Source organism: Centruroides sculpturatus, unplaced genomic scaffold, assembly GCF_000671375.1.
Source record: "Centruroides sculpturatus isolate CEXI.00-Female unplaced genomic scaffold, Cexi_2.0 scaffold865, whole genome shotgun sequence".
NCBI lineage: Eukaryota > Metazoa > Arthropoda > Arachnida > Scorpiones > Buthidae > Centruroides > Centruroides sculpturatus.
The window spans coordinates 134830-162141 of NW_019385157.1; the positions used below are offsets into that span (position 1 = coordinate 134830).

General features: G+C 30.4%; 1 protein-coding gene and 1 long non-coding RNA gene across 2 annotated transcripts in view; one reads left to right on the forward strand and one right to left on the reverse strand.

The window, feature by feature from the left end:
- LOC111635561 (nose resistant to fluoxetine protein 6-like) overlaps positions 1-16635 on the forward strand; it is a 44562-nt gene extending 27927 nt beyond the window's left edge. The window contains exons 8-15 of the mRNA XM_023380559.1: positions 7171-7257; positions 7353-7515; positions 7592-7671; positions 10368-10487; positions 11302-11425; positions 14334-14520; positions 14587-14729; positions 16320-16635. Coding sequence (XP_023236327.1) covers positions 7171-7257; positions 7353-7515; positions 7592-7671; positions 10368-10487; positions 11302-11425; positions 14334-14520; positions 14587-14729; positions 16320-16562 — 1147 coding nt within the window. The 3' untranslated portion in view covers positions 16563-16635. The remainder of the gene's footprint in view (positions 1-7170; positions 7258-7352; positions 7516-7591; positions 7672-10367; positions 10488-11301; positions 11426-14333; positions 14521-14586; positions 14730-16319) is intronic.
- Positions 16636-22008: 5373 nt separating this feature from the next.
- On the reverse strand, positions 22009-22534 carry LOC111635575. Its single transcript, XR_002758401.1, has 3 exons — positions 22464-22534; positions 22303-22392; positions 22009-22141 (listed from the first exon to the last, which is right to left on the reverse strand). It is a non-coding gene; the product is annotated as an uncharacterized LOC111635575 (long non-coding RNA).
- Between the last annotated feature and the right edge of the window lie 4778 nt (positions 22535-27312).

Here is a 27312-nt window from a genome sequence, read left to right on the forward strand (position 1 = left end):
CTTTGGTTTTAGGAGAAAATGATATTTAAGACGTAAGGTATGAAAGTGATGAAACAAATAGCCAGAATAAATTTTAATTCTGTTATATCAACAAAAAATCATCCTGCGTGGATATAGTGATCGACGGTTTCAAATATTGTACAGTATATTGTAATTTTGAAAATATTATGTATAGCCAGTTCGTTTTTTTTTGACAAATCAGATTTTCAGGATTGCCATAAATTTATTAATTTGTTAAAATATTTTTAACAAATTAATAAATTTGTTAAAAATATAAACTTTTTTCTTTTCTTTCCTACTTTTTTGTAAATTTTATTTAATGTCAAATAAATTGGAAATTTAATTGCTATATTTTTTAATAAATTATTTTTAGTTTTAATGTTTGTTTTTAACAAATTTCATAATTTACGAGAGCATTCTTCGGGAAATTGGTCTCAATTCAGGGCGTTAGATACGTGAAGGAAACTAAAAAACTACGTGGCAAGTCCATTTTCATTGGTTTTATGAGCTGAAAACATTAATACTTATTAGAAATATTTCTGAACTACAATAGTTGAATAGTACATAATTTTTCGAAATTTAATAAATATTTTAAATCAACGATTGTACTGTATATAATCATTATGAATGGCGTAATTACTAGACAGTTTTTCGTTTCTCTGAGTAAATATAACTATGAACAGTGCTAGTTAATTATCGATTCATACATGAGCAACGAGTTGGCGCGTGAAAATTTGAAATTTTCTTCACGTGTTTAATTAAAAATAGGAGACTAATTCCTCATAGAAAGTTTTTACAGGAGGCATCTGTCGTTCACACGTTGCTTTTAAACTTTGAGCTGCTGCGATACCTCATTCCATTATAATTTAAGATAGTTTTTTATTTTAAATTAAGAAAAAAAAATTTGAATATTCGCACTCGATTTAGGAAAGACGGTATTTATTAATCAAATAAATTAGACTATTATAGAAATAGTTGTTTATATTACTAATAAAAATTTCATTTTGTATTTTCAGAATTGCCATTAGTCTCTTTGTCACATGGGTTATTATTGGAACAATAATCGAAACTCTACTTAAATTTCGTATAATTAAAACTTTTTGCAATAAAGGTACACACACAAGTAATGTCTAATTTAATAGTCTTAAAAATGTGATTGCAATAATTAATTTCATGATATTTCTTTGAACTTTAAATGGTATAAATTTTATAACTTAAATAGATAATAATGAAGTATCGTTGAAATTTTTAAAATACAACATTAATCAAAATGGACGTTGCTTAAAAACGATATCTACTATTACTGGAAATGTGAAATTAAATTAATTAATTTAATTAAATTAATAGAAGGTCTGCTTCACACTGACTTAAAAAAACGATTGTTTCCGCTAGTATGGCTCCAATCTTGGCTCCAATCTTGGTAATCAAAACTTATACCACAGTCATGAAGATGGCTAAATTTGAAAAACTGAAACTTTAAAATGTAAATTTCGGTTTCATAGATCCTTCTTCAGTTGAAGTAAACCATATTCATAACGATTAATAACTTACAATTTTTCTGTAAATAATTCTCTTCATTCAAATACAATACGAATTTATTCGTATCTCTATTTTTTAAAAAAATTTTCTATTGGTGTGATTTTTTCCATATACTTCGAACTTGGGCCATTAAAAACATATGAATAAATTCTTACTCTACGTTACTGATTCTTTACGACTAATTTCTTCTTACATTACTGATACTTTACGAATACTTCCATTTTACATGCGTAAGTAAACGAAGTTTCTAAAACGAAATTTAATATGCATATGAGAATTGCCATAAGGGTCTTCAAGAGCCTCAGGCGGCTTGAAAAGCACAGTTTGGCCTCCGTAATAATACTTTTAAAAGCACAAAAGTTAAAATGTGAAACAATACTTATATTTAGTTTGTTTTAAAAGTCGAAAAAGTCCTTGCTTAATAAACAAAAAGAAAAAAAAAGATTAAAAATATTTTATTTGCAATAATAAATTCGTATTAGTTCAGATGAATAATATCTTAAAATTCTAAGTATTATTATTAGTTTTATAAAATGTTCGTGTTTTTATTTCTTTTAGGAGATTTTCTAGACAGTTTTGTTGCCACTTCGATATATACATCGACCCAAAAACTCTTTAGTACCGACTTCAATAAGAAGACAAGGTTCTTTTGCGGAATCAAATGTTTACTTATCTGTCCAGTTGTGTTTATTCATATTCTGGTACATTCGGGATTGGTATTTACAACAACAGGTAAGTGAAAATAAATTACAGTAATACCCCAAACTTACGCGATAGGTGGGACCGAGCGATAACCGCGTAAGACGAATTCGCGTAAGTCGGGATATAATTTCGCAATTTTTGTAAAATCCAAGTCGGATGTATGTAAGCTAATAAATGTTCTCGTTAATCTTATTTCGTCTTTTGATTCGTTCACGGTTGCAAGAAATAACCACATAGAATCTCTCAAGTTTCCGTAAATATAACAAAGACAGAAATAAATAACACAAAATAAATTGTAGCTATGTGTAGATTCCGCATGACACGTCCGAACATGTAAGCCGAACAATAGTGTGGGGGGAGTGAGTAATCAAGAGTTTCGTGGCGCTCAAACAAAAGACAAATCGACGAGATTTGAAAATCGCGTAACTCCGGGTTCGCGTAATTTGAGGTAATACTGTATTGAATTCATGGATACCTTCGAATAATTCATTTTGTATTAATTATCAAATTTTTTCTTTTATATTAGTATGTATTTATAAAAGAAAAGCACAGAAAATCATCTTACGTAACTAATCAGTATCATATTTCCATCTATTTCTATTCCATCTATTCACGTCATCTATTTCTGTCAACCATTTAAATGTAATATCTTATTCTAGCAAACCGACAGTGCCGATAATACTTTTCATAACCGAAGAGATTTAACGAAAAAATTAAAATAGGGTTCTACTTACTGTATATTTTCAGTAGAAAGTTCATAACGGAAATATTTATGAAGTACTGCAGTTGTAGTTTAATATTAAACATTTTTCTGATTACTTTCGTGCTTATAATTGATAATGACGGCATGTACTATCCACATTATACCATGGCTTTAGTTTGTCTTTTACAAATTACTTTGTTAATATTTTAAAATATTGTTTTCATAAAAAATTTTACATTCAATAATTTTTAATTTTAATTATCCGTGTTGCCCAAATTATCAGTAGCATTTTTTTTAAATAACGGGTGCCTATGAATTACGTAATGCAGACATGAGTAGGTGGCAATGCAGACAACTGATGAGTTCTACGAGTGAGAGGGTATAGGAGTACATCACTTATTTATTAAAATATGATTGACGAAGCATCATTAATATAGTTTTGTGTGATGTAAAACAATAGAACAGTTTCTTAGATAATTTTCGGCTATCTTTTAGAGAATGTTGAATGAATATAATCAAATTTATTAATTTATCTCTTAAATTCAATTATATTTGAGTGATCAATGCATTTAAATTGATTGTCTATAAAAAGTATTTTACAAACCTAATTTATTTGTTATACTTATGTAATGCAATATACTTTCTTCAAAATATTGTAAATGTTGATCTATTTTCATTTGGTACTAGAATTATGTTTTATACATATTATTCGAATTGCCATCCTACATGTGTTAAAAATCAAGTAAATTTACGGTTTTAAATAAAATAAACACTTGTAAACTCTCGAAATAGCGTAATATATTTGAATTGATTATTTATTCTTTATATATATATGTATATTTTTAGAAAAATTATTTAATATTGGAAATATATCTGAAGATGTTACTGTAGAAGTTTCATCTCAAGGAATGTCATTAATCGAAACGTTCTTCTTTTTGAGGTAAGTATAAGATTCTTTTTATAATGTACATTACACAATATAGATATCTCATAATTAATTATTTTAGGTAAATAAATGCAATAGTATATACAGCGAAACCTGCTAATGTGATCACTCAAGGATCCAGCTCAATGTGGTCACCTTACATCGGTAGCCACTTTAGCAGGTTTCACTTTAATTTATAATTTCTGAATACTGATCACAAGGGAGCTTAAGTATCATTTATTTCAGTTTGCAGTTCACAAGAAATGTGTTATTGTGTTACAGGCCTATCTGCAAGATTTTAAATAATGAATTTTTACATACAAATCATACTTTTTTCCAGGGGCGTGTTGTGGCATTTGATGATCGGGAAGCTGTGTTTTTGTAAAAAGCCGACTTCTAGGAGCAATTAGTCAGTGATGGTCTAGGGTCCATTCGTATTCGTTTGTTCTATAAGCCAGTAAAAACCGTAGACTTTTCTAAATGTATTTTTAATTAATAGATTATCTACGCACTTAATAAATAAGCAAGTTCAATATAATTAACTCTGTTATAATAGATTTNCCGGATAAGTTAGTGTGTGAATTTTTAAATGATACTAACATATAAGTATATGCCCATTATAAAAATATTGTGATGAAGTTTGTTTATTTTCTTCTCGATTCTTTGTGCTGCTACATAATGTTAATTCGTCATTATTATCTAGTTAGCATAGTGTACTTATTCGAACTTTAGAGCAACCTTAAAGAAAACTACTCTAAAAATGTACACGATGAAGTATGGAAAAATAAGATTCGGAGTTGTGTATAATATTTTCGAAATTTTTTGTTGACTTTGATCAGTTCGAATATGGGAGGGACTGATGACTGAGAGTCCACTTTATATAATTTATTTACAATATACGATGGTATGTTGTAGTAATACACATCTAAAAACAAATACGTTGGTTTTGCTAATGCTAGCAGTAACAGTTACGATAACTTAAGTAACGGTTAAGAAATGTTATTCATGTTTTGCAAAAAATTGCATATTAGTATCGCACGTCAGTGAATGTATTACGTCATCCACAGGTATGAATAAATTACGCATTGTAAATTAATTTGCCATCAATAACTACTATCCTCATCGGCTTTTCGATTTTTTATTCAATCAACGCAAAATTTCCAGTAATGCATTTCGACCTATTTAAGAGGTTTCTTCAGATTGATAATTTTGCGTTAATTAAATGAAAAAATCGAAAAAAATGTGAGATCTAAAGTACAGTCGATCCCACTATAACACTGTTGATTATTCCGTTTTATATGATTTCCATGTCGTACGAGTCACTTAAGCCTGGACTCCACATTACCTGAAAACAGAAACTCAGAAACAAACTGAAACATATAGAGTTTTCGATTTAGTTATGTTTTCGTTTTAACTCGACACCACTAGAAATGCGCCATCTGTTGATCAGTTCTGTAATTGTCGTAGAGTCAAACATGGACGACGCTACGGATTTTGCCACGATTTCTCTGCAAAAAATGTAAATAATCTTTGAATGATTTACATTTTTTGTCGTACAGACATCTGTATTATCTAACTTGTTCGATGAAGAATTCCAAATCTATTTATTTCCTCGTCGTTTTCGCTACACTTTCTGCCATTACGACAATCAAACTACACGTGACTAATGCACGTGACTACGCGTCACAAATCCTTGCGTTTTTATTGGTTGCAGTACGACAGAAGCGCGGGACGAAAACGGAAAAGTTAAATAATTTTTAACTCTGCTTTCGGTCTTGTTTCTGTCCAACAGAACGTTCCAAAACCGGAAGTTTCGTCAGTTTGGCTTTCAGTTTTACGATTACGTCGCGGATTCCGGTAATGTGGAGTCCAGGCTTTAGATTTTACAAATATGTGAGCCGTTCACAGCCCAGCACATGTAGTTGTAAAATCTAAGTGGCTCGTACAACATGGAATTCATATAAAGCGGAACAATCAACAGTGTTATGGGGGGTCGACTTGTATAAAGGAAAAGTCAATGAGATCCGTAGTTATTTATTAAAAAGTATTTGATAATACAGATCAGAAACTAAAATTCGCGTTTCCGTAAACAAACAAACGAGATAAATCAAACGAAAGACTTTAAAGTCAGCCGCAATCTAGGCAATATCGAAACAAACTGTTCGAAGGCGACATCGAATGAAATTCGTTCGGTCATCGACTCAACGTTAATCTACATCATATAAAATATTTCCTTCGATAGAAAATAGACGATCGGTTCGACACCTCTCGGATCCAATAAGTTGGATTTTTTGGGCGACGCTCATTTGAAAGTGTATGAGAAAGGAACATGCACTGTAAACCATAAAGAACACACGAATTCGTGTTATGATCTTTGTCACATTTGCTACTCTGGGATAAGGAAACAATGAATCTGTAGAGCTATGTCACCGGTGATGTTACAAAGATACATCCTTGCCCTACCGTCGATGGAAAACATTCATGTGACCATAAACATTGTCCCTGACGTCACGTCGAAAGCGATGTCATTGCCTAGTTTAAAGCGAAATTAACGTCTAGAAAGAAATAATGCTTTATTTATGCGATAAACTATAATATTCTTTTGGTAATTTTTTAAAATCTTAGACATTCAATAATACAGATACAACTTAGAAATAGATTCACCTCGATTAAAGTTTTCGTCAATTTAATTTAAATAATAAAGAAAGAATTAAATTTAGCAGAGGAGAACACAGCTGGCTATACTCCGATTTTAACTAGCTTGAACACGGCAAAGCTATATAGAAAATTAAATGAAACGTGTTGAAGGGTTTAGTCCAATGTGCTTTGTAAACATTAATTTTTCATGTTCGAATATTAAAAAAATGTGTAGCGATAATTATATGCCGTGATGGACGATACGTTCGAGCACGACTTGTTAAAATGTCGTTAATTAAATCCGAAAACTATCGTTCCGATTTCAAATCCAGATTTATTTTTTCGTGTGTTATTTCTATAATTTTCATTCAATTAAAACGATAAGTATTTGACCTGTTTAAAAAGAAAACAATTCAGTAATGTGCAATTACACTTGACACATGTTTTATTATTTGCACTACGTATTGTATTAATAACAAATATAGCGGAAATAATAACACTAAGAATTTAATTAGAATTGTTTTAATTTCATTTAAATGAATAAGTTTAACGTTAAATGAATGTTGTAAATGTTTTCTACTACTGTAGTAGGTCTTTAACGTCGGTTTAACATAAGTTTCACAATAGAAAAATTAATGACGTTGTTAATTATTATTCTATACAGTGGTTTTTTAACATTCTATCTACGAAGAAACGATGAACAGAAATCCATACTGTACTACTGCATCTTTCTCATAAAGAGATACATCAGGTTAATTACATCTTCATTTACGTTTATGATATTGAGTGTTTATTTAATTAATTTTTTGATAAATGTTTTTGATATTCAAGCATTTTATTTTACAGATTGAGTTTTCCATTGATCTGCGTATTGGCTATTTTTATAATTTTGCCACTCTGTGGCGAAGGACCACATTGGGACCTCGTAAATGAGGAAGCCGAAAAGGCTATACGATATTGGTGGAGATATATTCTTCATATTCAAAATTTATACAACGTGCCACTAGATGTAACTTGCTGAATATTATTATTATTCAATATTTTAAGTTTTACGAAATACAGTTAAAAATGCATTTTTATTGCAGTTTTTTATCCATTTATGGTTCGTTAATGTGTTGATGCAATTAACTGTAATTACAGTTCCTTTATTATACATTCATGACAGGTAAGACTAATGATTTTGTAGTTGGATTTTTTTATTAAATTATATTTGTTAAATAATTTTATAATTTGAGTTTTGTAATACGCTTCGTGTCTAGTCTTGTATTCAATTTATGAGCTCTATGACGGCTTTTCTTTTTCGCTAGACTCATTGAGAAACAGAACAACTTTAGAAAATCAGATTTTATTTACTGTGTATGCATTTCGGACTTCAAGTCCTTTATCAACTTTTTGTGATGTTCGAGTCCTTTATCACCAACAGTCTATAAGAAACTCGAAGTCCGAAATGATTACTATAGTAAATAAAATGTGATTTTGTAAAGTTGTTCTGTTTCTGAATGATGGTGTAATAAGTGTAGCGGAAAATAAAAGCCGTCATACAGCTCATAAATTGAATTCTATAATATTTAAAGTATTGCATATAATAAAATTCAGAGTAATTAGTTAACTATAAACTATAAAAAAAATTAAGTGCTCGTTAATTAATTATTTTTAGTAGGGTTTTTAAAAGTGGTCAATATTGACTACATTAATCACTTAATTACCAATTGGGATTAATTGGAACAGCATAACGGAACTTACACCGTTGTGCATCACAATCCTCTCGTGAAAAAACGCGACTTTTAATGTAATTTAACCTGTTATATATGAACATAAAATTCAAAATTTTCTACTATTTACATTGTTTTTAATAATGCCACTATTTTGCAGAAAATGTCTCTTTTAAAAATACGTTCTGTTACTGTTGTTTGAAAATGATATAGAATTGGAAAAATGATATTTTTATGATTGACATCTAAGGCTTTACAACAGAATCAAAAAGCAACATACAATATCTCCAATGTCCAACTGTGTACCAAGATGTATTAGTTCAAGTAACGGTTTCACCTCTGAATTTTTCGGAAGCTTTTAAAAAGGAATCTGATTATGAAGACGAATCGGCAAAACTACAATCAAGCTGTAATGAACATCTTGTAATGAACCTGGAGATCTATAGAACTGCCACAGCTCACCAATCTTTTAAAAAGAAAGGTTCAATTACTTGTAACAAGTCTTCAGCTGTGGAAATTTCTGCAGAAAGAAGTGGAATTGTCCTGTTACAGAAACACGGAAATCAGCAAACATAAAACTTTTTCAATGGAGGCCAATCTTTTTTTTACAACGATATACCGCTTTTCTTGGAAGAGCTTCAGCTGCCATAGGATCCTGCGGAATGGAGATTCTTTATTGACTCTTTAAAGTTTAGCCTTAAAGGAATTTTGCTGTACAATGGCTCTATCATCTGCCCATTCAGTCGCTCATGCTGTCCAAATGAACGAAACTTACGACTACTGTATATTAGTACATAGAACTGTGTTATTGGTCTAGTTGTAATGGATACGAAAATTCAGAATATTGTAAGTTTGAAACACGCAAGTAGATCGTTTATATGTAAATGAGTGTTGAATAATACCAGCTTACCAGATTTATTTAACCGTATTCGATAAAAGACGGGATTAATGAAAATTCGAAGAATTGTTGAAGGGGACAACATTTACTTTAGAGTAATAAAAGAACTAAAAATTAATATGGAAACTTTTGTGCGATTTTCAATTTAGATAATGACATGTGTTACGAACGATCCAAAGTCCTCCATCTATATCTACAGAGTCCTGAATCAATCTATATCTGTATACTGAATAGAGTAATTCTTAAAATCTGTAAAATCACTTTTGTTTAAATTAAATGTATTTGTGCTTTCAAGTATAGTATTTACTTTAAAGCATATAGGCCTAGATATATTCATTTTGAAAAATGTGTTTAGTTTAATTATAAGCAATATTCTTTTTGACGTTCTTATCATTTTCTAATTTCATTTCGAAAAAAAGAAAATAAAACAGCACACATTCATTTACCATTAAAGAAAATCTACTTTCGTGACGTTACGAATTCAGTATCTTACGGTGTCAACGAAAGAAAATAAATATTATTGTATTATATGTAATTGTATGAATATGTAGTATTGTTGAAATAATTTACACGTAAGAAACTAATTCCGTGTTGAAACTAGTGGATACAATCACAAGTATGTGAGCAAGCTATACTACAAATTTTTAATAGTTGTAATTACATTATCTTGTTTTCACTAAAGTGTCTGATGTTCCACTACGAAGGCATTTTGAGACTTACTGTCATATTAACATAATATACTTTAACACCGATCTTCTCAGTCCACGAACCAGCGAAATGTCTGAAAATATACAGGCTTAAAGTTTAAAATTTGTATTTTTATATTTAATATAATTTCTGTAAACACTACAATTTTATTTTTTCAGCTTTCACATGAAACTCTACGAAAAACTGAAAGTTGTAAGTGTACACATGTATGCATAAGTGTTTTCTTTGGATTTTGGAATGGTTTATTTCATTTTTGTTTATATACGAGACTGTACGGCATTTCGATATGTGCTGTTTCGATAAATGACATTTACTTACTACATTAACTTATTGCAAATATAAAAATTTATTGTAATTGGTCTGAACATAATTACCTCGAATGTGTTTAGTTTTTTTTTTAGACATTAATTTAATTAAGCTCTTTAATCATTTTAATTTTTTAAATTCAATGACAAGTTGATATATTATATATTTTAAATACATTTTAGGAAATATTGTTATTGTTATTTTATTACATGTTAATTCAATTTGCTTTAATTGCAGATGGCCAACAATTGGAACCGTTTTATTATGCATTTTGACACTGGCAGGAATCATTTTCCATGTTTGGCAATCAGTAATTGCCAAATACATCATGATCGTTGGTTTATCAGTAAATATTCGGTATGTTTTATGTCTAAAATACGTTCGTTACATACAATCATTCCTAAATTAGTTTTTTAAAGAAATGGTAACACAGCACAAAACGCGAGGATAAAGTCTAAATAGAGTTCGAATGTTCGGGTTTTCTTTTCCTACGGTTCGGCAAGGGCGGCGAAACAATCGTAGACCCCGGAGTGTATGGTAAGACTTCAGGCGGTTTTTGTCGGAAGAACCGATGAACCTGGATGACACTAGGTGACACAGCAGAACAAGTTGTTTCCACAATGTCCGAAAAGTTCTTTCCTAATTCCACGGGAGCACGCACATCCAAGATGGCATGACTACGAACCAAGAACTTCCAGTGCTTAAAACGTGCAGTTTTATAAGTTTTTCCTTTGAAGCTGCCTTTCCATTGGTCTTGACTCGTCACCCGTTGACAATTTGAAACCGATCGGAAAGCGCAGGAGAGATCAGTTTCGCGACTAAATACGACTCCATGCTTCCCAGCCATGTTTCCCTCGACTTTAGTCTTTTCTATTGTTTAAATAATTTACCAAAAAAACTTTCTTTGTTTAATCGAGATCTTTAATTTTTCTCTTTCGAGTTGTGAAAGGTGATTGTTAGATTTCTCGATTGATAGTCAACGATAATTAATTCAGAAATATTTTAGTAATCATTTACACAATATTTATTCATTTAATTTTGAATTATATAACTGATACAGAATAACTTTATGAAATTAGTTATATTTTTACATTTATTCGACTATTCCTTGTATTAAACTTTATATAATCTCTGCACAAAAGTAGCTTTATAACTTTAAATATCTTTACAGAAATCTCGAGAATTTATTCCTGCATATTTATCAGAAACCTTACTTTACCCATCTGAGTTCTTACTGCTTGGGCTTATTAATAGGATACGCATTAGTTAAAAAGAAACAATTGAAATTCCGAAAGGTAAGTTATAAATATGGCTTAGCGTATTTACGAAAGCTAAATTAATATATTCTGTGCTATACAAAACATATATTAAATAAGATGAATTATAATTACACAGATGTGTTTTACGTAAGAAAAATTGTTTTGTTACTGTGTATATATGTGATTTTAAACAGAATTATAAACTTTGTAGTATTTCAGAGCAGAGATTTAATTTGATTTCGAGATATTAACGAATGCACATTTGGACCTCCAAAATTTTTTTAGTTTTAAGACTGATTTAATATTAATACAGTACATACCGGTTAATCATAGAGTCGGTTAATTGGTATACGTGGGTCAAATAATGAATGACAGAATGAAAACAGATAATATAAGGCAAATTTGCTTCGCTTACTTGGGGTGAATTTCGGCGAATCACGAAAAATTTTTATACATGGAGAATAAACTTTCATGTTTTAATGAAAATGAGGATTGGGTACATTGCAATTATTGCACACGTACTCTCAAAATAACACTTACAAGCTATAGATAAAAATAATGGTGGAGAGGATATAAAAGATCAAGAGTTAGTGAACAGTAAGAAAATACATTCTGAATTGAGACGATATTTAATGTAAAATGGAAAGGAAGGAATCCCCATTTTTGCGCTAAATACCTTCGCCGATTTTGTGCAGTTGCAACGTATAAATAAATGTGTCAAGACATAGACGATAAATTTCATAAAAAGCAATTTAAATGATTATATATTATGTATTTTTGAACTTGGATTTATTTGCACATATGTACGGTACATATCTGCAAATAAATGTAACTTGAAAAGGAATATGAAAATCGAAGCATTTGTCATTATTGCACATTTTTCGACTTTGATTTCGTTTGGTTCTTTAAATTGGCTTTACTTCTTATTAGAAGCTCGTTATAATCAAGGCCAGAAAGAAATGCTTTTCTTTCTGATATAATAATTAGCTCATGTATATTATAATGTCAATACAATACTAATGATAAAGTAAATAACTTTCACATTTACAAATAAAAATCATTATTTAAATTCTTCCATTCTTTCTATAAGACAGTAGTTGAAATTATGCTTTGTTCTGCCTATCGATGATTATTCAAATAACTATATCTCAGTTTATTATAGTTTGAAGTAGTATATTTAATTTGCATATTTCAACCGGCAACTCGGCAACTGTATTTTTATTTCTAGGTCAAATAATATAGCCTAATGTACTTTATAAATAAGTACGAATAAGAAAACTTGCGATTTAATAATAGATTTTTTGTTTCAAACTTCGTGTAAGATATTTGTAATACGTCTCGAACAATAATTATACGTGTTTATTTTGTAGTTGATTATTAATATTTAATGTACAGAGTAAAATGTAAGAAAACCTATATAAAAAAATAATTTAAGTATATTTTAAAGTGAATTGGAGTTTTGAGTGTTTCTAGGTCAAATACTTTATCATTTCCATTACCATCCGTGCTACATGAGTGAAGTAGCTAGATAATAAACAAAATTAAGATCTTGCATATAATCGATGAATATATTATAACTGCTAATTTCTTAACGTTATTTTTAATATAATGGTGTTACTGTGTTAAGATCTGCGCGAATAATAATTTTTCTAATAATATAACGATGTCTCAAAGGCGGTGCTGCTGCCTGCTTCTGGTGGAACACCCTGACCGACCGACCGAGAAAACGACCATCGAGCTCATGCTCGGATAAAAGAAAAACAAGAAGAACGATTTTATGACGCCGATCCCTATACTATTATCGTAAAATCATAATCAGAACAATTCTTAATTCATTGTTTTTAAAAATGTTAATAACTAAAATGTCTTAGGATTTTTAGGTTTTATCAGAAAAATTAATTAATTTACATCTGATCTGGAGATATTTCATGTTTTAGTTTGGTAATCTTAATTTGACAAACGAGAAATATCTCGCCTTGTTTTTAAATACTCATAAAATATTTCCATAAGTCTAATGAATGCAATTATTTAACTTAATTTTAATTAATTCACTTTCAACATGTGTAACTTAGCTGAGGATAGAAACTCAAATAAGCCATTCACTTGATTTCAGACATATTTCAATACGAAAATGGTCAGTTTTTAAAATTCATTTATTTACATATATATTTGCATTTTAAAATTTGTTTTAAAGGTTCAAATAATACAATATATTTTTTAATACCGGACTGTGCATGTATTAAGTTACAAATCGTTTCAAGCTTTCAAGGAATGTGTGTGCGATGTCTTATACAAATTAGCTGACTAACAGATGTACTGGATGCTTGTAATCTCATCAACAAACTTAATAATTTTTCAAGATTTGAAACAAACTCTCGAGCACCATTTTTTAAATTAAATATATCTGACCAGTAGAATCTGACAGTATAAGTTTTTGACCCCAAGTTAAGCAGGGCTTGTTTGTTTACACCATTTATTGTCGTAGATCAACCTTAACATTTTTAAACATTTTAAACAATGGCTCCTAAACCTCACTCTTATATTTTGCGAATTTTCAGCTTCAAGCAAAAGCAGATATGAAAAAATGTCGGTACTGGAATCAAATCTAACATAGATTTCTTTTACAAGTGTACAATAAAAGCATCAGACCACAGGGCAGTTTTACTATATATTTTTCCTAAATATAAAACTACACTAAACCCTGAGAGGTTGAAATTACCCTAGAAACGGCAGCACTGCTCAATAGCAAACAAACTCCTTAATTATTGATAAACTTTAAGTAACAATAACAATAAGTAGCAAGAGAGAGATTGCTTCATTATTCATTTTTACATGAAATACAAATTTACATTAAATACTAAAATTATTTGTGATATATACTACTGAATTGAGAAAATCAAAATTTGAAATTTGATTTTAAAATTCATATTTACCTCAATTTCAGGTGGTTGTTGTTTCATGTTGGATTACGACAATTTGTTTGATGGGACTTGTCCTGTTCGGTTTGCACAATTACAGAAATGATCCCTATCCGAATGAGTCAATAATTCTTGCTCATCAGATTCTTTCTCCGATCGCATGGATATTTGTAACAGCTTGGATATGTGTAGCATGCTTATCGGGATATGGAGGTACGTGAACAGTGTTGATAATATTGTTTCTTTATATAACTATACTTTGATTAATTAATGTTGTAGGTGTAGCAAACAAATTCCTATCCATGGACTTCTTCGTCGTAATGGATCGACTAACAATCTGGATTTATCTTCTGCACCCTGCATTTATTCTTTATCTTTTCGGAGAATTTAGAAGTCCACATAGGTTTACACAAATAAGCTTGGTAATAAGTTTTTTCTAATATATTTTTTGAAGTTTCGTAAAATATAATTGTGAGATCGGGGTCGGTAAGATCTCCGCTCACTTGTCAAGGATGGAGATATATTACTAGTATTTAAATTAAGGAAGACAACGAGATCGTGGGATCTCGGTCTTTCTTAATTTAAATACCAGCTAGGTGATTAAAATGCCAGCTAGGGTAATTAGAATGCGCCCCCTAACTCGCGGGTGCTTCGAATCGGTAGTGGACGTCCGTGTAGCGACATCTAAACACTTGTAGAGAGGATAAATCGAGTGTTGGAGCCGTCGTATTGATTCGGGAAATGGAGGCTCAGACAAACCACTTATCTGTACTAATGTATTTATTGAGATTATATATTTAACGAGATATAGAGATACAGCATTATTTTGCTACGCTCTATATTACATAGAGCATAACAAAATATCAAGCTATTGGATTACATAACATAAGGACGAGATTAAACTTGCTTTAATCTCGTCCTTATGTTATATTCTTTTTTAGCGGTATTGAATTCATATTAGTCGTAGGCGTGTTGGCTTTTATTAAGTTTAGATATTTAACGAATGTCAACGCTAGTGCACAGGCATCTGGAATCACAAGTAGCTTTTATGTATAATGTGGGTTTTCCTTTTCGATTAATGTACTCATTACTCGTTAAGTCTACGTTGTTTTATTCCTACGCAAGTGCAGTCAATCATATCAATTGCAGCTGGAAAGCGGTACTAATTTGGCCATTGCTTCCATGACAAATTGATCTGTTGTAGATAATTTTCATCTAACGATCAGAAGTATTACGTTCTCCACAACATTGCTCACAGTTCGTCACGCAGTTTTATGCACTATGAGTTCCTATCTCATGGCTGTTTGGCATCCCGAATCATCTTAAACATTTTTTCACCTTTCGTAAAGAAATTAGTGTGCAATCCCGTGATTCTTTAGTCTGTAGTAAAAAGTTATGTGCCACCACAAAAGACTTTCGTCTTCAAACCTAAATAACGCGTTGAAATCAGCGACTTATGGAGAGGAACGAAGTTTATAATATTTAACTATCGTTAGATTAACTACATTAATAAAAACAAATCTGGATGAAAGTAACAACAAACCACGTTTTTTTTTTGCTGGTGAGTCTACGTCTGAATAGATGTACGAATTCTAAAAGATACGGTTATAATTCGAAGTAAATGTTTACTTTTATTTATACGTGATACTTATTACTAAAAGAAACCTTCATTCAAAAGCATTCGCTTCATACTTATAAGGGTATGGTTTTGCATCTATTTTTATGCATATGGCTCATTTTGTCGGATTGTGTCTTGGATTACAGTTTAAATAAATAAGACTATTTATTTATTAATATACTATAAATAATAAAAATATATAAAATAAATATACTATTTAAATAAATAAATAAATAAATAGTACGACGTATTGGCTTACTATAAACAAATTTAAAATATTTTATTATTTTGTAGCATTTGTGTTTTTTAAATGTATCTGTACAATGTTTATATACGAATTTATTATCTTTATTAGTCAAAATATATTTAATACAAATTTGTTTATTTTTTCTAGTGCATGACATTTCTATTAGTGATGGCACTCTCCGTTATTTCATCAGTTTTCTGCTACATTTTTTTTCAAATTCCATTCTCATATCTCGCTTTGAAGCTATTCATGTCAGACAATTCTAAGAGAGAATTTTCCAATGATAAAGAAAATCAAAGAATGCAAACATTTAAAAAATGGAATTTACCAATTTTCCACACAAAAACATTATGGATATCAGGAAGTGAAAGAAAAACGGCAGATCAGTAATTGGCCATTAATATGGGACAACAGTTCATTCCGAAAGCCTTACAAATTGGAAAGAAAATTAATTAAACAAAGACAAATTTTCTTCATTTTTAAAAGAAATAAGAAAAAAATCAACGATAATTTTTTTTATGCTTACATTCAAAAACTTTATGTGGTTTTCAGTATTTTATGCTGGAATAAAAGGGCTATATATCTTCCCCTTTATCTGTGCCTATTAATGTAATATCATATTTTTAATTATTCGAATGTATCAATTTTCGTAAGATTAATTATTTAAACAAATTTACTTATAGTGAATATGTTATAGTATTTTTGGTAAGGGATATAATAGTCTTTATTAATAATTTCAATGATTTATGAAATTTAGTTTAACTTTTACAAAATTTGTGTAAAGAATTGTTATTACTAAATAAATATATTATTAAATACTGTATTTAAACAATTATTTATTGTGACATTGTCACAGTGCCGGGCTGCAAATTTTAATCATGATTTTAATTAATTTAATTTAAAATATATGCTTTCCACCTCATATTATTAGTGACTTGCCATGTACTGTACATCATACTTTTCCTCTAACAATAGAGTCGTGGCGTTCAACTATCTAAAACATTTCAGGGGAAAACATTTGAGTTGAAATAATGTGATATCCGGTTCGTATCGGAACATTATATCGTTAATCGGGGTCTCCTCTCCCCCTGCTTTCTACATTTTTTCTTGATTAATAAATATCCAATTCCCTTCTTAAGATGTAAGGAAAGACAGGCGGACGGACGGGTGTGGGAATTTATGTCTACAGTTTTTTTTTAATTTCTGCCCAATAACGCTTATTTGTTTTTTTAATTTAATTCGTTTGTCGTGCAATAAAGTGTGTTTTCTAAATGCATAATAATAATAAATATTCGATGATATTCTATTTTTTAATATAAACTCAAAAAATTATTTTACAAAAGCTGACTAATTAAAAAATTGTTACGAATTTAGATATTGATACAATATTTAATGTTATTCAAATTATATAACTGAAAGGCGAAAATTTTCTTGCTTCTCATGCTTTTACCTTTATCCAGAGAAATTTAATTTACAAATCACAAAATCTGCAAATGTACGCATAACAAATGCATTTTGTCGAAAACTCTGAAAAAATGCAGCAACGAGTTGCTAACATTGCTAGCAACTATCCATATGACCACTCTCTGATTATAGCCTTTCTAATGTAAAACTGCATCCGGCGCCATCGATTAAAACGTTTTATAATAATTATGAATTATATACAGCGAAAACTGCTTAGGCGACCACCTGCATTCGACGGACACCTGTCAAAACGGGCAAACATTTCTGGCACCGAATAGTTTATCCATAGACTCTTCATATAAGTTACCTGTATTAAACGACCACCTGTGTAACGCGACCGCGGGCATCGATTTTTGGTCCGAAACAACATACAACAACTGTAATAAGCGACCACCTCCGTTAATATATTTTGTCTAAACTATTGTTCAACAACGTTTCCTTCCCTCCTAATATAATGAATTAGTCTAAACTGTCGTTCGAACCCACCTGGGACACTTATCCCACCCTTGAAATTATTGCAGGTTTTAATAAATTAGTCTAGTAACAAAGGAAATTCATTTCAGCTTGTTCGAAATTGTCCAAAAACGAAAGAAATGAAAAGTGCTGTCATTAAAAGATCGTCTTAAAGTTATCACAGCAGCAATCAGCAGCGAAGTTTAACTGTGGAAAAACGAAATTTATTTTACCGTAGACCTATTTTCCTTGGGGGTGTAAAATATTGTACACGATACAATTAATCGACTGATCTCATCGTTTGATAAAATTTATTTTTATTTATTTATATATTTATTTTGAAACTCATATATAGTACATGTGCGATAAATAGTTTCTGTATCAATCTACTTTATTTCCACGATATTTTAAGAAAAATAATATCCAAGTAATTTTCGCACGCAAAATATTCAAAAAACAATAAACTCATTAATGCAAAAATCAGTTTTACAGGCAACCTTTCTTTTTCGATTCCGCAGAGACAATAGCGGATTGTAATGAAATCGCATAATGAGAAAAAATAATAAAGTCGTTTTATTAATAATTAATAATTTGTCTCATTGTACTTAAGAAAATATTAAGTATTAAAAATACAGTGTTTTTAAAGTTAAAATAAGATTACACTAACGAATACCAAAACCAAAGTGATGTAGAGATACAATGCTCTTGTATATCGATGACGTAATACACGTAAATGAGGAGCGAACGAAAACAACCCAGTCGAATTAATTAAGTTGGAAAAAAGAAAGTATGCATTACAATCGAGAAAATGCGACTATTGTATTAATCTTTAAAACATTAGTATTAAATCTGTCTTATAAATTTACGACGACTCCTGTAAATCGAGTTATCAGATAAGAATAAAATAAAATACCAATATAGCCCTATCCGTAAATACGGTATTACAGCACTACCTGTATTGGACGACCACCTGTCTAAAAGACAACTTTTTGAAGGAACCGTGGGTGGTCGCTATAGACAGGTTTTACTGTAGTTAATAATTATTATAAAATGCGAAAAAGCTTAATTCAGAGGGTAAGGAGGAGTTTCATAAAAAAATTCTAAATGCTAATAAAAAGTTATTAATAAAGTAACGTGATTTATTTAAAAATCTTGTGTTCCTTTTTTATAGTCTGCGGTGTCGCTGCATCTGCAGTACAATAAAACTTTTTATTAGAGTTGTGAGAATCGGGATTTGTTTAATTAATTTAGCAGAGAAATGCATTAAATTTTTGTAAGTTGTTTATATGAAGGAAAGTTTTATGCATCATTTTTGGAGAAAAAGAAAATCAATTTACTTTCCCACACGGTCTTATCATCAAATTCGGATGGCCATATGTCTGTTTACCCTCTTTTCACCCGTCGCACATCCCGTGTGTGTTTTGGATGGTATTGGTCAGAGAAGGGACTAAAAAGAGAGATTTTCCCGCCATTCGGGCAGTCTTCCATATTTCGTAGGTGCCATAGAAGACAGTTCTCGAAGACCCTGAGATGCCATAGGAGGCAGTTCACCATAATTGATGTCGCGTCAGGCCGATTCTTGCCCCGTGTGATGATTAATTAATTTTCGTAAGTCTCACCTGACCGTCTTGTTCGTACTCCAGATTCCCGTCGTACCTCCAACCAAGAAAAAGTTCACCAAGTTTGTCTTTTGATTTTATTTACACAAAACACCAACAAATTAACTATGTACAACAATTCGAGAGGAAAGAGCACTCCTCTATATTCTCGCGCCTTATAGTAACTCAACACCACCGTCTTGGTGTTGCCAACTCTATCCAATAACATTAAACATTAAATATAATAAACTATTAAAACTGCCCGCCATCTAGCGGGATGGACGGGTCAATTGATATTGCCATATAGACGCAGGCAGTTCTCGAAAAGTCTGAGATGCCATAGGAGGCAATCAGCTGCCATAGAGAAAATGTCGGTACATTTTAACTTTGTGCCATAAAGAAAATCCCGCATTCATTCTCCTCCCGAGTTTCTATCGCTATATCAACGCTTCGACGCCTATACGAAGTCAAGATTAAGCCTCACAGTTAAGGTAGTACAATTTCCAATATTTGTAAACACTCTCGCTCTCTCGAGTATAAACGCGAGACGTAGGAATATAGATAAATTAGAGTTAAGTTCGTTAAGGTTGATTATGTTATTTTGTTACTTTCTGTTACATTTGGAATTGTGTACATAGTCTATTTCTTTTATTAAGCATCGTAGTTATACAACTCTTACACAAAAAATTAGAATATTCACCTAACTGAAAGTTTAGTGTACATTTTCTCATGAACAGCACAGAGTACAAATTACATAGTATTATTTTTTTATCATTTAATTTCCATTTGTACCAAAAAAATGTTTAACTTAATTTGTCTGATTAATTAATAAGTATAATAAATATACATAGACATTGTTTATGTAGGGTCAAGAAAGTTTCATGCTCTGTGCTGTTCAAGAGAAAATGTACACTAAACTTTTTTGTGTAGGAGTTGTATAATTTTATCGCTTTTATAGCCCCATTATATCGAAACCAATTGAGTTATTATACTTTTTAATTAACTAAGATATACATTTCAGTTTCCGGAATTAAATTTAATAGTAGCCTACATAATGAACAGAATTTCTTCTAAGAAAGCAACTTTTATAAGTCGAAATACTAAAAAATACACCTAAATAAAATTCATTTTACATGTATGGTTGAAGATTACTCTTGTTATTGAAATTTTTATTTATCTTAGAATATCTACAGAATAAAACAAATATCCTTATATTCTAGTCTTTATATTCTTATACCGATAAATTTACCTTAAATTATAATTACGCCCTTGTATTGCAAAGAGTTTTTAAAAAATACAGTTATCGTTCTATTTAAAGTGGAATATAATATATATTTTTGCGATTTTTGTGACAAACAGTATTTTTATATGAAATTCTTTTGTGCATAATGTTTACACATGATTTAGATCTACAACACCAGTGTTTGCCGCTATGAGAACCCTGAATAGCATGTTTTAGTAAATCTTTTCGGTAACGTTTTTACCGAAGCTTATGTCACATGTGAAAACTCTAAAATACTTTGAACTTCAAAGTCAAAACTTTACATTTGAGTTCTTAACTACTACTTCTAATAATAAAAATTGAGAAGCTATTGCTATTCGGATAATCCAAACTAAATAGTATGCCTGCTTTCGACATCGTAAAAATGCATATTTACAAATTAAAAATATAATTCGCCAACCTGTCACGTTGAAGGATTGGAATTGACTCCAAGTAGGATCATGAGAAATTTTTGTACCTGGATAGTGTACGGGATTTTTCGCATCCCATCTCTCCCTATCTTGTTCTTTCAATTTTGCACGAAGCCGAATTTACGACGGATATAATAAAAGGCCTCATTTACTGACAATCGAATGGCCGAGTATGAATGTAAATTTACTCTACATATCAAGACTGAAATTTAGGCAAGCAAACAGAATATTTTTCATGGATGGTCTGATTCAGATACTTGGATCCAAATGCTTCACCATTTCTCCTTCTTATTGTAAGTTTTAATAGAAATAAAATTGCTCTTTTAGTGCTCACGACAAAGAAGGAAAACATAGAAAATGAAATTAAAATAGAATTGTACCAAAACAGATAAAAGTACAGGGATTTGCAGCGAAACATACATTCGACAAAATTTAAGGAATTTGGTGTAAAAATTCTATGAAACATAGCAATAAAATTTATACATAAAAAACAAACTTTTCCACCAAAAAAATCTAACGCTGAATACGAGGGGTTTAATAATATGAAAAAAAATAATAATAACTGATTTAAAATAAAGCAATGCTAACAATTTTAGCAATAGAAATATTCACCGTAATTACACAGACTGTTAATAATTAAAAGTTAACATATTATTAACATGTAAATTAAACCCTGTCATTTCACTGGCATCTTTTTTTACCTTCCGAAATTCGCTTTATTTTTAACAAGCAGGAAAAAACAGAATACAAGGTACTGGTCATCTGAAAAAATGCAGAAATATCGTTATGAATATAAATGTCAATCAGTAAATTACAATCATCTTTGTTGATTCTTTTACATTTTTGTTTCATTTATCAGAATGTTTATAAATGAGAATAATAATAATTTTTTATGTCAGGTTATTCAGCAGTGAAACAATTACCTTTAAAGGAATTCTCCTGTCGACTGGATACACGTCACACAGCGACAATCTCATTGGAAATTTACCAAACCTTTTCATAAAATCCAGAATCTAACAGAAAAAACAAACATCGCTGTCCTTCCAGTAAACATTTCGAACAACATTTCAAAATAAACACTTACTTTTAATTTACTCTCCAATTCTACATCACATTGAGCAAAGACCCGAATTTCTTGAAAGGCATTTTGCATCTAGAAACAAAAACAAATATTATGCTTGACACAATAAGAAAGCAATAACAGAACTATTCTATGTAATTTTATTTACCGTAAATGCAAAACAGCACAAGAAGCAGCCGAGTATGATGCAAGCGAATGTGGAGATGACAACAGAAGCTAAAGTTGCGTGTCTGAGAATATTGGTCATTTCTACGAACAGAAATAAGTAATAAAAGAAACAAGTTGTGTATATTGCTTCAAAATATACAATCGCTAATACAATATTGAATTTTCCATTAAATTGTTCGACGAAAAACCACAGCTCTTCGTGATTCTTCATGAACTGATCCAATTTCAGTTTTATGTCGACGTTATTTTTCTTAATTAAAGAAAGTTCTTGAACGAGATTTTCAAACTCTATTTCAGCGATAAATAATAAAATTACCACCATAAGTAATCCATACAACATTCCTCCGATGAGAAAGTCAAAAGTTAATCCGATTTGGATGCAACAGAAAACAGCTTCTCCTTCATATTTTTGTGATTGTTCTAAAGATGGATAAAACAAGATCCCGTTCAAAATTTGAAACCAAATTGAAGCGATCAAACTAAGCAAAGACACAAAGTTACAGATATTGTGCACTGAAATATTTTCTTTATCATCAATCATTCGTAGAAAAATTTTACTTTTTAAACTTTCTATTAAAACAACTTTTTCGTATTTCAAAAAACTGAATAAAAAAGCGTATAAACCGAAGATAATCGGTATAGAAATTTTCACTACTCTACTTTTATCTTTAATTAAATCATACCATCCTATACAAATTGCATTATCACCCAAACCTGGAATTGCTTGCCAAAACAGCAGAGAGGTACTTCCCCATAAAATTATTTGTATAATTCCACAATGTATAGTTTTGTATAGCATCCATTCCGAAATAGGATTGTTAGTTTTTCGGAAGTTACATGTTTTGAACGGTTGCAGTCCATAAATCAAAGCCATTCTTCTATATGGCAGTAAGAAGCAACTTGTACAAATTTCACTCATGTTTAATATTATGTTTTATCAATTATATACTAATAAATTTAATTATTCATCCTGCAAAAGAAGATACAACAGTACTTAAGCGGCATGCACAATTATAGTTTCACACAACAGTATGAATTCTTTTGATTCCAATATTTGCTATTCTACTCGTATTACATTGTGTGTTTACTTAGCAATAACATTTGTAAACTATTCTTGATATTTGTTATATGGCATTTAAACAGTGAAACAATCTACAGAACAAATTTCTTTAGTAAACATAATTATGGTCATCAGAAATATTCAATATTATAAAATATTCTGAAAAGAATTTTTCTTAAAATTAGCATTTATCGATATTGCTTATTATTCTTTGGATATTGTGTTATTTAATCACGAAAGTTTTATATATTTGTATCAGATGTAATGAAATGTATTAATAATTTTATCTAATTGTAAGAAATGTCTCTTACAAAATGAATATCTAATTATTTTGCGTTGTAGTTATAAATATTTTGATCATTTAACTATAAAAATTGTTAATATTTTCACGTTTTAGTTTAATGGATTATAATATGTTGCGATGCTAAAAAACAATGCAATCGTACTTTGTTTTCGAAATAATTCTTATTAGTAACTAATATTTATCACGGTATTCTGAAAAAATTGTGATATTCATTTTACTAATTAGATATTATGATAAGCAGTATAGTAAATTATAAGAAATGTTATAATAACATATGCCTTTTTGTTCTTCGTTTACGAAAAATCTCGGAACGTGGTTTTCTATCGGGCTGGCTAAGTGATGTTTTTGGGTTTTCTTCGGGTGTTCACTACATAGAAGCAGTTTTTAATAAAATCTTCTCTTGATGTTTGCTTTTTTGTTTTGTTAGATTTTTTATATATTTATTCATTTATTCATTGATATTTTGAGTTGCCTGTCTCACAAATCATCTTTAGTCAGATCACTTACGATAAATTATTGAGAAATGAGCTTTCACTTTTATAAAGTTACTTTGTTTATAAGATATGAAGTGGAAGATATGGAAAATAAGGAGTGTGACTGAAAAGCAAAATGTCTATATTACAAGAAATAAAAACGGTACTACAAATATATTTCTTAATTACAAGAAATAAAAGATAAAAGATAGCATATATATACATATTAAATCTGAAAGTATAAATCTTCTAATATTTTCTTCTCGCAAATTGATGAAATGTCCAATTTATAAATTGAAAATGACTGAAATTCATATTCACACTCAAATTGTCTAGCTACATGATGTCTATTTACAAATAATGTGACCATCAATAGCTAAAGTAACCATTTAACATGATTGAAAACAATGTTTCTCGAAGATTGAATTTACTTTTTCGAGACCCTTGCAGTTTGATGTATGTACAGTTTCTCTGTTCTTAATACCTAACCGTACCTATACAAGATATCTCAACGTTTAATATTAAATAATAAAACATTATACTTCATTTACAAAAATTCCCACGAAATAATTACGTTTTAGAATTTTTTCATTCAGTTTTAGAAGAAATTTTAAATCATCATTAGCACCAACATCATTTTCAATGAATATCTTTGTACTAGTTATGAATACATTCTGAGAAGAGTTGAAAAAGAAGCTTAAATTTTCAAATTCCATATTAATTGTTTTATCAGTCAAAATTTAAATTATCGTATTATTAAGACAAATCTAATTTCAGAGTAATGAAATTGCGTGCAGTTAGAACAGAACTTTATGTCCTGTAGCAATTGTTTACATCAAGAAATATCTTGTGATTTTAAATAAATACATTTATGTATGGTATATGCAACGTCATAACATTTTTCCTCGTAGAGAAAATGGCATTTAATTTCAATAATTTTATGTACTTTGTGTTTGTATAACTTGGACTACAATCATAAATATGATCGAAAGCAAACATTCTGTTATGTATTAACTTTGTGAATGTCACCATAGAAACCATTTCGATATGTAAAACTATCGGATAATTTAATATTACAATATAAATTATCCTTTCATAAATTAAACTGCATTAAATTACGATAGGATTCTTTTAAAATGATTTTGCACCATCTTCCATGGTAGGCTGCTGTGTAAGCCATCTACGTGGACACAATGACTCTTCTGACCAGCGTTATCTGACCTGGTATGATAGTTTCTGACCTGGGGGAAGAACAATGCCTTTCGTGTCCTGGTCAAAAGTGCTTTTCTCTATTGCAGTAGTGTTGTGGATAGGCAAAAAGAAATTACAGTATAGCGTCGTTTATCCGAAAGTCGGTTATCCGAAAGTCGGTTATCCGAAAGCATTCCAGTCCACCCCCCTATAACATGGTAGATACGTTCCGTTTTTATGAATCCATTTTTTACGAGTCCAGCCAATCACAGCCCAGCGCGTATGCAGTTTACGGACTACGGCTGTTTGAAAGGTTTCTTCCATAAAATTCATCGATTCTAGACTAATTCGACTCAACATTTCCAAAATACGTATAATTTTTTGGGAATAATCCGTATAAACTATGCTATAAACAAAAATTTGTAGGATTACTTACCGAGCGTGCACTGTTCAACTACGTCATTGCTTAATTAAGCTTGTTTTCGTCGTGGAGCTTGTCATCGAATGACGGTCGCGTGCTTCCTGATAAATTATTTTTTGCGAAAAATTCGCTGAACTTTGGAGACATCATTAATATAAATATAATTTTTATGGCCATTAAATAATAAATGGTTTTTAGTAGGTCTAGTACTCGTTTAAACTCAACGGTTTGTACTGTACAATATCCGCTATTGGTCTAAATTCGACCAATCCTGTCGCGACACGAGTCGGAGATGACGTTTCACCGGATTATAGGAGTTTTTTTTAGCATGTTTGTACGAATACTGTTGCACTTTTTCGCCGTGATATAGGAATCCGAACTATAAGAACCTGTGTTATAGGCGGGTCGACTGNATTTGTGATGAATAAAAAAAATAATTATTTTTATTAATAAATTAATTGAATTAAAAATGATAATAAATAATAGAAAACATATTGCGGTCCTAATAACCAAATATCTATAAAAGTAAATAACTTGAAAATACGAAAACAGTTCATACACTGTAATGTAATTATTGCAACATAGAGACCCAATGTGTCGTATACGACACGTTTAAAAGTTAGCTCATCTCATGAAATATTGTTATTAATATAGTTTTTAAAAAATACTCTTATATAATCTTAGAAGTCTGCTCAACAAAAACATGTGTAAATTGTAAAATTATAATCAATAGAAATAGAGAAAACTGAATACTGACATCAAGCAGTCATACTTATGATCACTTCCAAAAACATGTGCTCAGACACTCACTTATATTTTCCTTTGTTTCTGTCACAGTGGGATGCATGTGGTCTAACAAGCTTCACTAAACTCTAATGACAAAATGTATAACTAATATAATTGTTTAGCAAGCAAAAAAGCAGAGCTGCATCTCATTCTTTGGAAGGAAAATTGCGTGTCATATACGACACACGGCATCCCAAGAGGATACAGATATGTCCAGCATAGCCAGTGATGGAGTTGCACCAGAAATGGCAATTAAAACAGGGTCAGTTGTTTTCTGACCATCTAATGTCCGATCAGAAGATTCACCAAAACGCTGCTGATCCATCGCCTGTTGTCATCACAGGCTTCGTGTACGAATCCCTTCAGTGTCTTCTTTCGGCATAACTGGCATGATTCAGATCCCACTCCTAACACCAATTTGTTACGAGCTGTGGGGCTCGGGATATAGA